Source organism: Peromyscus californicus, unplaced genomic scaffold, assembly GCF_007827085.1.
Source record: "Peromyscus californicus insignis strain IS unplaced genomic scaffold, ASM782708v3 Scaffold_6__1_contigs__length_162567912, whole genome shotgun sequence".
In the NCBI taxonomy this organism is placed as follows: Eukaryota; Metazoa; Chordata; class Mammalia; order Rodentia; family Cricetidae; genus Peromyscus; species Peromyscus californicus.
In genome coordinates, this window is record NW_026294584.1 from 154,252,341 (window position 1) to 154,270,167 (window position 17,827).

Sequence of the window (17,827 nt, forward strand, 5' to 3'; positions counted from 1 at the left end):
GCACCCCCAGTTATCCACAAGCAGAGTTATCAACTGGAACCCAAATGTCCAAATTCCTGATCTTAAGAGGGACAGTTCTCAAACAAACCACCACAAGTTGATTTTGATTTTAAAGTGCACCTTGAATTTTTTTAATCCCAATGTTACAGCAATAGTCACACTTTACAACTTTCTACAATTTTTTTCATTTATTTATTTGTTTGAGGGTGAGGAAGTACAGAAAAGGGGATAGGACAATTTACAAGAGATGGTTTTCTTTCTTCATCCCAGGGATCAAAATTATCTTGTCAGACTTGGTGGCAAACACCCCTTTCCACTGAGCCATCCAGCTGGCCCCTGTTAAATCATTTTACTCTAAGATGATTTTGAAATTTAATAACCAGGTGCTCTGAGGACCCATGAGTAAAATGAACACTGAACCAAAGAGGCCACCTGCACATGAGAAGGTAGTCTGTTGAACTGTAAATACTGCATCCATCCTTGACTTTTTAAATACATTTTGTTTTATTATCAGTAGTTTACATTGGGGTTGCCACAAACTAGGCAAGCACTCCACTACTGACATAGAGTTCTGTCTCCACATAGGGCCTTTGCAAGGTCTGCCTTTCTCAAATACTTGTTTTTAAGAAAACTTTCATGTTCAGTCTTGAATTACTATAAAAAAAATGTTTGAACCATCTTTGCTACAAGATTTTTAATAACCTCACTAAATGTATCAGTGCTCTAAACAAAGTCATTAAATGTTTGACAAGAGTAATTAAAAAAAGGGATTCAAAACAAGAGGTCACACATTAATGAGAAGTCATATCTTGAAAGCAGAATGTCTCAAAAAAAGTTTACAACTCCTAAATAGACATAGACATGTGCAGATGTCTTGCGTGTAGATAGGATAATTATTCAATGTGACACAACAAAGATGCATATTTTCAGCTCTAAATACCTCCAACATTAAAGCATAGATTTAATGAAATTGAATAGTGTTTCGGAAATGGACAAGTTTTAATGCTATTTGAAGACATGTGAGAAATACTCATGGGCTTTGATTGAGTTAAAAGAGAAAATGCTCTTTGAAAATGAGGATAGCTTTAAAGTTCAGTGTGGGGGTCACCATAGACTTCCCTTGGAAAATCTTATGTGCTATCCTAATGTTCTAAAAATGCTGCCAGTAAATATTTTTGACATGAATAAAATAATTTTTGAGGTCCTTAAGGATAAGAAGGGAGTTCCTATGGTACTTCTTACGATTCAAAAGAACCAAATGCACACTCTGTCATGGGCTTGTGCAGGCCAATAAAAAATTCATTACAGCTTAGTTTTCAGTTCTCCGACATTCTCAGCCCCAGGACTTCTGTGCACATCCACACCCTCGCTTTTCTTCTCTGTGAGCTTCGTCTCTGCTAGTTCAGTTTCTGAAGAGTCAATTTCCCCAGGGAGTTGGTGCTTCCTCATGAGTATTAGAATGAAGAATGCGGGGAGATAGCTCAATCCTCTTATTGCTACAGGCACGCCAATGTAAATGTTCCTATTGAAAACAACTGATCTGTATTAATATAATTCTTAATGAGTTCAGTGGAAGCTAACCTTTTATATTCTTACAGATCATTTATTGTTCAAAGAAAAACATCAGATGATTATTTTGCCCATGTAATTTACATAATCTACTTTGCTTAGTTATTAATTCTTTTCATTTGCTGAACTATTCCAGGTTAAGCATGAAGACTCTAAGTTTCCTGAAATTAATTAGGTAATTTTCCCTTTCAGCATTTCTGAGAATAACTTTTATACTGCTATAAGCGTCTGTTCTTTGTAGAATTGATAAAATATGACTTCAGGTTTCTGGCCTTGATGTGTTTGGGAAATAGGTATTGTGACATGTACATTTCTAAATAACTATGAAAACATTCTTTCATGTTCTTAACATGTTTATAGGAAAATATGGTGTGATGGATAGTGCTGTGAACTTTACACAATCTAGAGTCTCCTGGGAAGGAAGTTTCAGTGAAGGCCTGTATAGAATATGTTGACCACTAAACATGTCTGTGGGAGATATTTTGGTTACATTAATTGAGATGAGAAGAACTAGCACACAGTGGGTGGCACAATTCCTTAGGCAGGAAATCCTGAACTACTTTAGCACAGAGAAAATGATCATCGCTACGTCTACAGTGGGAAAGTATAAATATGTTATATATGTGGAGATGTTTAGGACCAAATACAACAGCCTAGAAATACAATTCAGATTTTTTTCTAGATGGGTAATAGATTAATAAATACCTTAGTTAATTTTCCTGCCACTGTTATAAAAGAGCCTGACAAAATCAGTTTGAGGGGAATAGGGTGAATTTGCTCATAATTCTAGGTTACAGTCCACCATTCTGGGGAAGTCAAGGCAAATGGAACTTTAACCAATGAAGACACACTGACAGAAGTAGTTGAGGCCTTCCACACTTTTACTACAGGCACGCCAGACTGAGAATGGGATAGCAGCCACCCCAGCCATGCACACTTGGGGACAGGGCAATAGCCAGCACTTTTCTCTCCCAGAATTTCTCAGTTTCCTCCTCACCCAGAAACAGACAGAACTGGGTCATACCTTCAGAGAGCCATAATTCCTTTTGGCTGAAGTGGTTTTACGAGCAAGGAGGAGCACAGTGCAGTCTGTAGCAAACAAAGGTTCTCTGTGGGCTTTTGGGGGGCCTGCTGCCCTATAGGGACAGCAAGGTAACAGCCTAAGCCTGGCTCAAGATCAACCTATCATGACCTCTGTGCGTAGGTCAGCAGGGAACCCACAATTCTTTCCTATACTGTTAGTGACAGGTGCCTGTGTAGCACTGTGAGTGGTGGGAACCATGCAGGTAACTGTCTTTAGTCTAAACAGTAGCATGAAAGCACACAACTGGATGCACCTGGATCTCAGAGGCCAGGCCCCCTGGTCTGCGGGTTCTTGAGGTTAATGGTTTCGGTTGTGTGTATGTGTGACAATATCCTCCCCCTTTGTGAAGCTCTCAGCTGGTTTGTACCACAACCGCTCTACTGAGCCAGGTAATGTCCACGAGGCAGCCAACCACTAAGCGCAGTGGAGCACCTATGGGTTCCCAGAGATGAGACTATCAGTCAAATTCAGGGAGCAGGCCCCTTCTCCAGGAGGCCCCTGGCAACAGCACCTGGCGTGCTGTTAAACTGCAAGGGCCGTCCACAGACTTGGGTTCTTACTATATCAGGCTGCAAGCATGAGAGGGCTGTGACCTTCCCAGGAGCTAGAACGTCAGAATCCATGCTGCTTGAATGTGCCGGGACTGCCATACTGACCCCTGCGGAAGGGAGGAGTCCTTCTCTCTATTCATGGGTATGGGGTGGTGGGAACCAAGAGATTTGTTTCCACCAACAGTGCCATTGTCCCTGGTCTCTGGATCTTGCTGTCCTGTTTATCTCCAGTTCTGCCATGCTAGCTCAGCTCCAGATGCGGCTCTCCCCCTACTGCTCCAGGGCCTCTACACAGACACCAGCTCCCTTTAAAAAGTATTATGAAGGCTTAGGTTAGGAAACCCACTCATGCTTAAGTGTATCAAACACTTTAGAAATAAGAATTAATAAAATACAAAATAAGGAAGTTATACCGTCCACATGCATTCTGAAAGTGAAGCCAAATGTCATCTTATCACTCAAGAAAATGTTAGACATGAATGAGGACAGTTTATTCACTACAAAAGTAAGTCTCAAAAGTTAACTTTACCTGAAGTTATTTGTATCATACATTCTGCACGCCCCTGGCTCACCACATTTCAGAGTTCCCCAGTGTAAACAGGTTCTGTCTATCAAGGCACCAAAGTAAATAGGTGCTGGAATGCCAGCTGCAGTGAGGAGAGAAAGAAAAACAGCCCATTGTCAGGAAGAAAGAAGAGAGGGTGATGTGTTATTTTATTTGGAAGTACCTCCAGTTCAGTATTAAACAAAAAACAGCATACCAAAATATGCATCAATGCCTCTCCACTTTTAGAAATTATAATTTAATGTAAAGTTTCTAGATCACAACAAATAAAACAATGTAAAAAATGCTAATAAAGTATTCATTGAGTTTATAACCATGAACCCATGTATTTTCTCTAATGCCTTGTGCTACTTTTCTGTTCATCTAACTACCAAAATCATTTCCTTCTTGTTTTATTCTTGAATCTACTATGAGATGAAATGTATACTTAAGTATAGGTAATCTTTGGAAAGACAAGGGGAAACATTTTTCACCTCTGTGGTTACCTCATTCTCAGACTAATTAAAAGTTGCCATTTCCAATCACAAGGGCTTTAAACTGGAGTTCAGGGTTATGTGGACAGAGCACATGTATGTTAAAGATACTACAAGGTCATTGTAATTTCCTGGACGTGGACAGTTGGGATAGCGCAGATCCAGAGACAAATTATCTTTTCTTCTCTTTTTTACCACGCATTGGCCCTTCCCTGTGTCTGGCCTCATGTCCATATATAACAATCACATGGAACCTTTGAGGAGATGTGGTGATTTAACAGGTCACTAGCCTCCACGCACCCAAACCCTAAGAATGCCATCAGATAGCACCTGAGCCTACAGCAGAGAATTCCCTGCTTTGCTGTCACCAGCCTAGCTGACATTCCCACAGATGTATTTGAGAAGTGCCTTATTCATGACTTCCTGTGTTCTCCAACTATAAACATCTCTAACGTCGCCATGTTGAAAACTGATATTTGGATGACCTGAATCTGTGTTCCCATTGTGGTGACTCATATTTGATCCTAGAATAAAACCTCTTATTCCCTGTAAGGTGAGGGTTGTGTTTTGGGTTAACAAGATAGTTGTTATCTTTTTATTCAGAGAAAATTAGCTAGTTTACTAAGTACTTATTATAATATTGGTCTGATGTGCTAGGAAATTGTTCATACCAAATACTCTTGTACAAAATGCATGTAATCCAATTCCAAGTGACTTCTCTTCAGACTTGACACACCTGAAAAATACATACACATAAATAAAAGTACAACAAGCAAACCCATATCTGTCCTAGCCTCCTTCCACTGACTGTCATAGTTCATGATCCTAATGGTTAAGCTTTTCATCCTGTGGTGAGGACAATATAGCTCTACTGCTAAGCCCAAACAGAGGAAGGCATATAACTTCTGAAAGTTGTCCTGTGACCTCCACACATCTAAAGCAAGGTGGAGACCTTTAACTGTTAGACATTGGCTATAAACCTAAATGCATAGATCCTTAGTTACCATGGTGACCACCATGCTGTACCCATCATAACGAACCCATACCTTTGAAAACAAAGACCAAATAAATCTTTCTTCTCTTAAGTTGTTTGCCAGGTATTCTATCATGTTATTAAAAAAGCTAACATATTTTATACAAAAATTCAAGATATAAAGGCATTCACAGAGATAAACAGAGAAAGAATCCATCATGTAGGCAATGACATTAAGAAAATGCCTTTGGGTCTGGAGAGGTGGCTCAGAGTTTAAGAGCACTGGCTGCTCTTCCAGAGGTCCTGCGTTCAATTCCCAGCAACTACGTGGTGGCTCACAACCATCTACAATAACATCTGGTGCCCTCTTCTGGCTCTCAGCCATACATGCAGACAGAACACTGTATACATAATAAATAAATAAATAAATAAATAAATAAATAAATAAATAAATAAATAAAATGTTTTTTAAAAAAGAAAATGCCTTTGGTATATGGAGTTAATGACTTTGGATGTTTGTCTTCTCTGTACTGCCTACAAAAATAGACTTGAGATGGTTTTGACAATTACATGCAAAGGGGAGGCTTATAAAGCAGTCAGGAAGAAAACTAAAAAAATATTCTTATAAATTAGAAATGTGTGAGTCCTTCTAAAATATGCTCTATCCCCACCAAATACACCCTTGGGAAAGAAAAGCATAATAAATGCATATGTTGAGATTTCATTTTGGAAGTGGTTTCATGACAAAGTTCAAGAAAAAACAAAAGTCAAGATGAGTAATGATAGCATGCAAATAGTACTGTATCACCCATCATTACACTATAATTAAATTCAGCAAGAAAGAGCAAAGAAATTTGAGAAAAATAATTTGAATAGACTTCCACCTCATTTCATCAAGATAACTCAGTGGGTAAAGTTGCTTGCCAACAAGCTTGACAAAATGAGTTCAATACATGGAACCCACATGGTGGAAAGAGAACCAACTCCTGTAAGATGCCCTCTCATTTCAACCACAAATACACATCTGCATGCATGCGAGCACACACACACACACACACACACACACACACACACACACACACACACACACACACTAAATGTTTTTAAAAATCACATATTAAAACATCAATGAGTCACATTTTTAATACCCAGTTACAGAGTCAACTTCAGAGAGTAAGATAATAGAGAAAGACTGTGAGGCATAGAATTTGGAACAGGCAATCAGTAAACATGAGAGCATATCTTGAGAGTGTTCGGAAGTTTTAACAGAAGTAAAGCTGCTCACATGCCCTTCTCCTTTGACCATCCTCCTCTATGAGGAAAACTCAATCTTATCAACTGAGCATGCTGCTCTGGAACAGAGGTACCTGGAGTAGTGAAGGAGAAAGCAGACACCATGTAGCCACATCAGTTGAATCAGCCTGGAGCATGATGGGGTGACAGATGTCACAGCCAAATCTCCCTCACTTGTAAGGACTAGCAATACTTAATGCCTTTATCTGTGCCTGAAACTATGAACAAAGCATATACCACATCCCCATTTGTGTGAATATAAGAACAGTATATGTCACCATGGAAAATTAATACATATTTTATATATCCTAATATATATCCTATTCCATTATAGTCTATGATGGATAGAAGCAAGGGAAAGAAAGAACCAAGGGAGGGAAGGGAATAAAAAGGGAGGGGAAAAGAGAGGATGGGAGAGGGAAGGAAAGGAGAGAAGAGAAGAGGAGAGGAGAAGAAGAAAAAAGAGGAGAGGAGAGGTATGAGGGTAGAATAGGAGGGAAGTGAAGAAGGAAAGGGAAAGGGATTTTGGGACTGAGGAGAAGGGGAAGGGATGGGATTGCTCTGGGATGTTTTGTATGTTAAGTGTGTTGCTCTGGTTGGTTAATAAATAAAACATTGATTGGCCAGTAGCCAGGCAGGAAGTATAGGCAGGACAAGGAGAGAGGAGAATTCTGGGAAGTGGAAGGCTGAGTCACAGAAATGCTGCCAGCCGCTGCCATAAAAAGTGAAATGGAAGGTGCCGGTAAGCCACAAGCCACGTGGCAACTTATAGACTAATAGATATGGGTTAATTTAAGATATAAGAACTGGATAACAAGAAGCCTGCTGCAGCCATACAGTTTGTAAGCAATATAAGTCTCTGTGTGTTTACTCTACTGGGTCTGAGAGGCTGTGGGACTGGTGAGTGAGAGAGATTTGTCCTGACTGTGGGCCAGGCAGGACTGGAGAAAACTACAGCTACAAATGGCACCCAACATGGGGCAAGTGTTTCCACCTGAAACCAGAGAAAGAAGATTCTAACACAGAGCTAAAAACAGCTTCCTAGTTGTCTCTCTCAAGTTAGCAGCAGCCTGCCGGTTTGAGCTACTATGGCAGTTTCTTGGCATTTGTGCTTGAACTGCAGTATGGCAGAAATGAGGTCTCTACAAGTGGCACATTATGCTGTTGCATGTTGGATTTAGCCTTTTCCAAAAAAAAAAAAAAAAAAAAAAAAAAAGAGGTTTCTGGGCTACACGCTGCTTTGATAGAACTACTTCTGATAGTTGATGGTACACATAGCTCCAGACGCAGAGTTAGTGGTAAACTGTACAACCACCATGTTGGGAAGCTGACGGGGGCAGAACCACCAGCCACAGCACTGTTTCAGTCTTAGAAATGCTGCAGTTTAAAGCAATAAGTTCACAATAAGACAGATTCAGTTAGAATAGTTTCCAATGTGTGTAAAAATGTATGTAGACTTGAAAGAAATATATATATACAGTTATATGCAATTATATAAAAAATAGTTTTTTAAAAATAAAATCTTTAAAGAGACAGTAAAGGTAATATAAAAAATAAGCCACATAAAGATGGATATCACACAGAGGATCTGCATTGTGTTGTCTTTGGGATTCTTAACTACAGAAAAACATTTGATCGTAAAAGCTGTTGACTTGAGCAAATATGTATATTTTAAAGATACCTTGACTTCAAAATTTGGATCTAAGGATATGTTGCTTTGGAGAGGAGACTCTGCTTTTGTTTCCACAGAAAGCCAGAGGTTATGGATTTGTTCTAGATTAAGATACATCAGGTTTGACCAGCCAAGACCCCCTGAAAGATCTCCAGTGACACCATGGCCCAGATAATTCAACATCCAGAATGGTTTCAAGGCAACTGGCTCAGACAATACAGCCTCACAGACTACCCCTTGAGCCTAAAATTTTCTTTGTGTCCCCATAAGATACAGCACCCCCATCCAGCAGGAAGTAGTAAGAAAAGCTATGCCCAAATTTCCAAATATACCAAGCTGGCTTTGGAGATGGAATTGGTTCACTCCTTCTCTAAACCCAAGCATGTTCCTAAAATAAAAGGTTAAGAGATTCTTATGTCCCATGTCAGAAGAGCCCTCTGGTATGGAACAGAGAAAAACCAATATTTTTATTTAAACCAGATTGATTATAAATACAATCTCTTTCTAAAGAAGAAAGGGGGATAGTATAGATAATGATAGGATGAAAGGGTAGATTAATAACTTACTTTTAGAGAACAACAACTTGTTTAGAAATGTTTTACATTGCTATAGACTTTAGTTTATTGATACAAATTTAGAGTTGATTTTGTTATTATATATGTATATATATACACATATATATGTATATATATATTTCTACACTCATTTGAGGTAATATGGTTATGTATCTCATTTAGATTGTGATGGATAATTAAGAAATACAGATTAACAATTAGTCTATGATAGTCAAACTTATAGTCATGTTAAGTTTTCTAGGTATACATAGATATAATTCAATTAGATAGGTAATCTTAAAATACTTCAAAGACCTACAGAATATGGCATTTAAAATGTTTTAAAAATTTAGACTTTCTGGACAATGAGACATGTCTGCTCCTGGAAGCACCAATTTACTTCAGAGAGGAGGATGGACATCAAAGACACTCCATATGGAGTTTATCTTCACCATGACAAAAATAGCCATTTGGGCAAGAAACTCTTCTTGCCTGGACTGTTTGATTGACTGGACATGCAGGACCCATAGGAGGGTGACCACTGAAATTTGCTTGGTGAAATGATCCTTCAGGTTTCTGCTTTGCAGAGGAAACTTCCAGACATTCTACAGGACACAGAGAGAAATGACAGAGAGACTCTAGGCCTGTGGGCTGAAGACAGATGCCCCAAATTTGCAAAGGAACATTAGGTAACTATCCAGGCTGCCAACTGTCTCTGTCTACTCTTGCAAGACTCCTGAAAGTTACTTGTCTCCTTCTCCCATTTCTCAGGAAATATTATATCCTTCTGAGGTCTTTGGTGTAGTTGAAGACTAGATAGTTATAATTTTCCTTAGTTATGATAAAAGATAAGTTAGATATGAAACCTTAGATTCACAAATATAGGATAGATATCTTCTTTAATTTTGCCAAATACAAATAGACTAGTTATTATAAATAAACTAGATATTGTAACTGTAATTCTTGCTTGATAATTGTTTTGTTATCTGTAATTTTACTATGTGAAAGTTAAAACCTTCCTTTTTCAAAAAAAGAAAAGGGGAAGTGCTGTGGGATGTTCTGTATGTTAAGTGTGTTGCTCTGGTTGGTTAATAAATAAAACACTGATTGGCCAGTAGCCAGGCAGGAAGTATAGGCAGGACAAGGAGAGAGGAGAATGTTGGGAAGTGGAAGGCTGATTCAGAGAGATGCTGCCAGCCGCTGCCATGAAAAGCGAGATGTAAGGTACAGGTAAGCCACAAGCCACGTGGCAACTTATAGACTAATAGATATGGGTTAATTTAAGATATAAGAACTAGATAACAAGAAGCCTGCTGCAGCCATACAGTTTGTAAGCAATATAAGTCTCTGTGTGTTTACTCTGTTGGGTCTGAGCAGCTGCGGGACTGGTGAGTGAGAGAGATTTGTCCTGACTGTGGGCCAGGCAGGACTGGAGAAAACTCCAGCTACATGGCATTGAAAGGGAATGTGGTCAAGGTAACAGAGAAAAGCGCAGGGAAGGGAAGGGTGGAGGGAGAAGCTTGGTCCATCCTATAAGGATAAAATGCTATGAATCACACATCATAGTTAACTCGACTTTGCTTCTAAATTCCAGTGAGACAAGAAAAGAAGGCTTCAGCTGTTTCCAATTGTTAGTAGGTGTGAAATTTGCTAGACTGGGAAGAACACCTGCTAATTATGAAAAACCTTGAGATGTGGCTCTGCTCTTCCTCACGTCTTTTAAAGTTTCGGTATCAAATATTGCATTACCGTACCCCTGTTTAGAGAGCACATATTATTGTATTCATGTATTCCTGTACCTCACTGTTAGAGAGTAACTGCAGTTGCACTCATCTCTATTGGTTAGGTAGTATCTATTATTGCATTCATGTTTTTTGTTAAAGACATGTTTGTGGTTGATATAATGTACACCCCAATAAACTTATCTGGGGGTCAGAGAACAGAACAGCCACTATATTAAACATAGGTTTAGGCAGTAGTAGCACATGCCTTTAATCCTAGCAATCAGGAGTAAGAGATCTGTCTGGATCTCTGTCAGTTCAAAGCCACAAGGAAACAGGCAGGCATGGTGACACAAGCCTTTAATCCCAGGAAGTGATGGCAGGGAACAGAAGGGTATATAAGGCCTGAGGACCAGGAACTAGATAGAGTCTGTTAAGCTTTTAGGTTTTTAACTGCAGTTCAGCTGAGATCTATTCAGAAGAGGACTCAGAGGCTTCCAGTTTGAGGAAACAAGCTCAGCTAAGGAATTGGCGAGGTGAGGTTACTTGTGGCTCATTCTGTTTCTCTGATCTTTCAGCATTCACCCCAATACCCGGCCCCAAGTTTTTTATTAATAAGACCATTTAAGATTTGTGCTACACAGGTTGAGCTCAGGATGTCAAGGGAGCCTGGTCACTTTTACACAGAGGGTTTCACTCTCTGCAAGTCAGTTAGCCGAGCCTAGGGAGTGAATGCTAGACAACTCCTCTCTCCCTGTTAAAACAAGATGTCCCTTAATGTGGGCTTAAGACATAAGGAGAGAAAATAGGAAAGGGCAGGCAGGAAAAATCCAGAAAACTTTAAATTACTGTTAAATATAGCAATGCTCAGTATAAGAACCTTGATAAGGTATCTCAGAGCATTGAGGTTCTGGAAACCTTGACTCCAAAAGCCTTTCTTGGGAAAAGAAATTTTGGTAACTGACCAAAATAGCTAAATGGCATTGTGGGGTGCTCAGTGTGTAAGGTTGCTTGCCACAAAGGCTAGACGACCAAGAACCCAGGAACATATGTAAAAAAATAGTTAAAAAGCTCAATTCAGGGACATACATCTGTAATCTCAGCATTCTCATAGTGAAATAGGAGAAAACAGAATTGCTTGGGAACTTGAGGGCCTGGTATGCTGGAGTACACAGCCAGGCCAGCAGCAGAAGAAAGAAGGGAGACCCTGCCTCAAAAACAAGAGAAACACACACACACACACACACACACACACACACACACACACACCCTATTTATTCACAAATGCACATACTACTGAGAAAGAAAGAGAGAAAGGTAAATGAAAGACTTATTTATTACCTCAGTAAAACCATATATCCAGGAATGGCTGCTAGTGAGTAGATGAGACTGCTAATTAGTACCAATATGAAAAAGTACTGCAGCATGATAGTACAGTCAGGGCCCTTTTTACACAGCCCAAGGACTGCAGATGAGTTTCCTGAAGATCCAATGCAGCTGCAGTTTTGAAACACCTGTCAAAGAAAGCAAAGTCCTATTTAATGAAGAAAAATATTGGGCATAAACCTTCAATATTTTCTACAGGACCAGTTAGACCAAAATGGAGCATGTTGGGGCCGATGTTATGTCTCAGAGGAAGAGCACTCATCTAGAATGAATGAGGACCAAGTTCATTAAATAATAAATATAGAATAAAACAGAGGTTAGTTTCCCCCTTTACTTCCTTCCTTTTGGTTTTGGTATCCTTGAATTCTATCATAAAATATAAAGGGGTAGATTTAAAATACTGGTACATTCTTCTAAATGCATGGAGTAAATTTTCAAAAAAATCAATTATCCTGAAAGCACATTTTATTTTATTTTACATTTATATTTATTTTCTTGATTTTTTTTTCCTGCAGGTGTGTTTACGTGTGTGTGTGTGTGTGTGTGTGTGTGCCTGTCTGTGTGTGAACACAAGTGTATCATGGCATACATGTAGAAGTGAGGGGATAAGTTATGGGACTTAGTTCTATTCCTCTACCGTGTAGGTCTCCAGGTTGTTTTTCTGATGGCAAGGCTGGTGGCAAATGCCTTTACTCGCTAAGCTAACATTTTAGCCTGCAAATAATTTTTTAAAAAGTCAATAAATACTGTTATGTTTTGTTTTGACCCGAGTACTAAGTACTAAAACAGAATGTGTTTCAGAATGCTGATGGAATATTTAGGTGCTTACTAATAGTCATGTCCCCAAGAAAAAGAGTTGATTTTAACAATAAAGTCAAATTTTGTTTGAATTGTTATGTTTCTTAGTCTGAATAAGAATCAAAATTTATATTTCACTTTGATTACCAACCAAGACTGTAAGTATTATAACAAGTTTAAGACAAAAAAAAATGCCTAACTATTTCCTGCTAAACCATCATGAGGAGATGGCACAGTCTATAAAGTCCTGCACAAGGGTGAGGACCTGAGTTCAGATCCCAGCACACATGTGAAAGATGCACGTGTGGAGGATGTGCTCGCAACACTGGTGCTCTGAAGATGGGAGCAGTGACTCCCTGGGGATCACTTGCCAGGCAGCCTAACAGAATCAGCAAATTCCAGGCCATGAGGTTCTGTCTCAAAAGCACAAAGTGGGTGGGACCTGATAGTCAACAGCTGAGATTGTCTTCTGACCTCCATGTGCTCATGCACCTGCATACACACATGCACATTCACCCATAATAAATGAATAAATAAATGAAAGAAGCTCACAATATGAAAAGATAAGTTTTCTGCCTGCCTCAACTACATAGCTAGTTGGAGGTCAGCCTGGGTTTCATGAGATCCTATCACAAAAAGGGCAGATTTTTTTAAAGTTGTAATTTTTATGTTTACTTATGTGTCTGCTTCTCTGTCTGTGTGTATACAAGCAGGAGCATGTAGGTGTCTGATGGAGGCAGAAGAGAGTGTCTGATTGCCAGGAGCTAGAGTTGGGAGATGCTCCACATGGGTACGGGGAAGTAAACAGGTCCTCTGAAAGACCAGCAAGTGCTCTTAACAGCTAAGCTAGCTCTACAGCACATGCAGAGCATTTTAATTCTAATCATTTGAATAATGCTCTCAACTTCTTTGAAATTACAAAATAATTCCCAGACTCTGACAAAGTTTTACATAACATCTAGAAATTGTAAGGTCAGGTATAAATATATAAAGTAAATTTAGTTATTCATAAAATATATTAATTTCTTTTAAGCATGGACTAATTTTTGGTTTTTAGCAGATATAGGCTTAGATCATGCCACATTAGTGTGGCACAGAAAAATCAGCTCAGATCACTGAAAGGGTGTTTACCGTGTTGATTCCTGTTCCAACAGACTTCTCACAGCCTGCAAGGCAGGCTGACATGTATGCTAGGCCATTGTCTCCACACACTGGATCCCACGTTTTAGTTAAGCAGTTACACCTTGTGTTGCAGTCAGCAAGGACCATATTCTCCACGTACAAAGGCTGCTGGATTCTGAAATGATTGTAAATAATGTTAGGGACACTTAAAAGCTACTCAAGCACCACTTTATTTCCTTCTCTTCATCTCAGATTGCACACACACACACACACACACACACACACACACACACACACACACACAGAGAGAGAGAGAGAGAGAGAGAGAGAGAGAGAGAGAGAGAGAGAGAGAGAGAATAGAGACACAGAGAGACAGAGACACTGGGAGAAACATTTCAGAAATCATCGAAATATCAATGTGTAATCTCTGTACTATGCTTTTGGCACACAAGTTATCTGCTCTGGTGGTCACATAACTGCTTTTTCAATTACTTCAGAAACAAACATTAAGTGCCTACCACACAGAAAAACACTGTGATTGTAGAGCTAAAAATGAAGATGGTCATCTCTCATTGATCTCCATGATGGAAAATAATGAAAGAAGGCTGTGAACAAAATCTGCATTTCCATTGCTAAGATAGATGCTTCATTTAGCCTAAAAAAGAGAGTGGTTTGCATAACCAGACATGCTGTTCTGAGATATAGAGAACTCAGCACTGAGAATGGGATTTAAGAGGATAATGTGGGAGTCTAGAGTCTGAATTCACATCCTGTCACTCAAACAGTGTGAAGGCAGCAGGACTGGAGATGGAGTCAGTACATACAACTCTACTTTGGCATTGTGGAAGGAATTTTCTGTAAATTCACTAATTCCCTGTTTCTATTTTCACATCTACAAAGTGAACAGAACATTACTTTCTTAAAAAGAGATCCAAATCAGTAATTATATGTGTGTATATGTATAGTTATTTATGATTTTATATTTGAAATTATTCAAATCTTAAAATTCTTAAGCATTTTGAAAGGAAATTTTCATTTAATTTTTTTTCTCTCTCTGTGTGTGTGTGTGTGTGTGTGTGTGTGTGTGTGTGTGTGTGTGTGTAAGCACACATATGGAGGTCAGTAGAAAATCTTCCACCTTGTTAGAAACAGAGTCCCCAGATGTTCACTGCTGCAAATGTCATACTAGCAGTCTCATGACCTTTCAGGTTTCCCTGCCTGTGCCTCTCAGCTCACATGAGGAGTGCTGGGATTACAGACACTCTACCTGCATTCAGAGGGCCTAGTGTGGTCCCCTGCAGGCTTCCCAGCTGTCAGTCCAGAGCTAATGAGCTCCCACCAGCTTAGGTCATCTATCTCTGTGGTTTTTCCCATCATGAACCTGATTCCCCCTTTCTCCTATAATCCTTCCTCCCTCTCTTCAACTGAACTCCAGGATCTTGGCCAAGTGCTTGGCTGTGGATCTCTGCATCTGCTTCCATCAGTCACTGGATCTAGGTTCTATGATGACAACAAGGGTAGACACCAATCTGAGTACAGGGAGGTGGGAGACAGCTGAGTGGCTTGATGCGTTTGTTGGTTCCCTGGTAATGGGACCAGGACTTAACCCAGATACACAAACTGGCTTTTTAGAGCCCATTCCCTATGGTGCAATGCCTTACTCAGCCTAGATGCAGCGGGGAGGGGCTAGGTCCAGCTACAACTTGGTGTGCAAGCCTGTGTTGACTACCCAAGGGAGGCCTTACTGCCTTGAGGAGGGGATGGGGGTGGGATGAGGGGAGGTGGAAAGAGTGGGAGAAGGGAAGAAGGGGGAACAGGGAACAGGGGTTGGTATGTAAAAGGAAAGAATTTTTTTAATAAAAAACCCTAGATACTCTAGCATGTCAAGCTGTAGGTGGGTTCTGGGGATCAGAACTCAGGTCTTCCTGCCTGCTCACCAAGCACTTTGAAAAAAACCTGCAAGTTTATGCTTTATTCATTTTAACTGATTGGTTGGTTGTATAATTTTCCCCTAAGCAAAGTTTTAAATTTCCCATGCTATGCAAAATATGACCAGACATCCCTTAAAATGCAAAATCTAAGTCTACAGAATACGTGAGATATAACTATACCAGTGACATATATAAATACATTCATTTGCTGACATACCACGTATTCAATTCAATTATGCTAAATTTGTGCCTATTGTAGAAACCTCTTAAGGCTCACTGGTCTGTATAGTGTACTTTGAATGCTATCTGTTTATGGAGTACAAAATACATGGATAATTTAGGCTGCAAAGCTCTAGATTATTTCCTTTATTACACTTTAAAGTAGACTAGGATTTTACCATGATGACCACCCATATGCATGTGAAATCATAAACTTACTCACTGGTCATCCCCTGATCTCTTTAATAAACTTATAACATATAGCTGGTATAAGATTGATGGATGGGAGGAAAATACAAGATAGCCATGGATCACTACCATTAAATTGTAATAAAATGATATGGTCATAGAGAATTCTTCAAGAAAATGAACTAGCCATTCTAAAAATATTATGATCTCCATTAGGAAACAACATACCCATCATAAGAGGTAGTTAAACCAGCAACTGGGAAATTATCACAGGTCATTAAGAAGTAAGAGAAAAATAGAAGGTATTCAGTCAGGGATAGGCAGAAAGCTATGGATGCTGCTTTCTTCATAGAAGTCTTGAACTTCTTCATAATCAAGCCACCCATTAAATATCCAACCAATATTGGAGGTAAGGTATAAAGACCTATTAATGCAAGTAAAAAAGTATTTGTAAAAGACAGCAGAAAAATAAATGTTATCAATTTGTCTCAAATATCTTACTTATGAAATTATCTCTAATATATAGTGATCTTAACCCCTACTCATTCAAATATTACTATTGATTATAAAGAGGTTTTCAAATGTTCTATAACATCACTTTAAAAAGTATTAGCATTCATTTAATCATTTGCAGGAGGTTGTAAACACCTGATAAGCATCACACATATATATATACACACATACATAAATGCATGCATGCACATATCTACGACATCCTATTTTTCATGTATTTTACCCCTCTGTTTAATGGGAATTTGACTCAGATCCAGGTGATTTTGAAGGCAGTTGCTAACTCGATACTTATCAAGTGTAGAACATTTTGTGCATTGTTTATACTGCCCAGCATTCTTCCTCTCTGAGTCTCCTTCCTCAGCAAAAATCAAAGAAAATAAAAGGGAAGAGAAAATCCTGGCTAGGTTGCATTCATACACCAGCACCAGGCTTGGAATAATCCATCCATCCTTTGAGCTCCATACCAATGCATTTGATTTTATACATCTAAGGGTAGGGTGTAGCTAAAGGTTTCCTGCCTGGCCCAGTGAGGACAAATCTCTCTAACCTGCCAGTCCCACAGCCACTCAGACATGACCAAGTAAACAAAGAGACTTATATTGGTTACAAACTGTATGGCCAAGGCAGGCTTCTTGCTAACGGTTCTTACAGCTTAAATTAATCCATTTCTATAAATCTATACCTTGCCACATGGCTCGTGGCTTACCGGCATCTTCACATGCTGTTTCTCATCATGGCGGCTGGTAGTGTCTCTCTGACTCAGCCTTCCACTTCCCAGCTTTATTCTCCTCCTTATCCTGCCTATACTTCCTGCCTAGCCACTGGCCAATCAATGATTTATTTATTGACCAATCAGCAGCACATTTGACATACAGACCATCCCACAGCACTTCCCCTTTTCTTTATTTTTTTTCAAAAAGTAAAGTTTTAACCTGAACAAAGTAAAATTATATATAATTTGGGAATTTGGGCGTAGCTTCTCTTACTACTTCCTGCTGGAGGGGGGCGCTGTATCTTATGGGGACATAAAGAAAATTTTAGGATTATGGAATAGTCTATGAGGCTGTATTGTATGAGCCAGTTGCGTTCAAACCATTCTGGATGTTAGATCATCTGGACCATGGTATCATCAGAGACCTTCAGGGGGTCTTGGCTGGTCAAACCTGATGTATCTTAATCTGGAACAAATCCATAGCCTTTGGCTTTCTGTGGGA

General features: G+C 39.3%; 1 protein-coding gene across 2 annotated transcripts in view; it reads right to left on the reverse strand.

Annotated features, from left to right (window-relative positions):
* Positions 1 to 1,302: 1,302 nt before the first annotated feature.
* Positions 1,303 to 17,827, reverse strand: part of LOC128098899 (solute carrier organic anion transporter family member 1A5-like) — a 60,702-nt gene continuing 44,177 nt past the window's right edge. For both annotated transcript variants that reach the window (XM_052720419.1, XM_052720420.1), the window contains 6 exons: positions 16,329 to 16,524; positions 13,771 to 13,936; positions 11,797 to 11,969; positions 4,914 to 4,978; positions 3,734 to 3,851; positions 1,303 to 1,522 (listed from right to left, as the gene is read on the reverse strand). In XM_052720419.1, coding sequence (XP_052576379.1) covers positions 1,303 to 1,522; positions 3,734 to 3,851; positions 4,914 to 4,978; positions 11,797 to 11,969; positions 13,771 to 13,936; positions 16,329 to 16,524 — 938 coding nt within the window. The remainder of the gene's footprint in view (positions 1,523 to 3,733; positions 3,852 to 4,913; positions 4,979 to 11,796; positions 11,970 to 13,770; positions 13,937 to 16,328; positions 16,525 to 17,827) is intronic.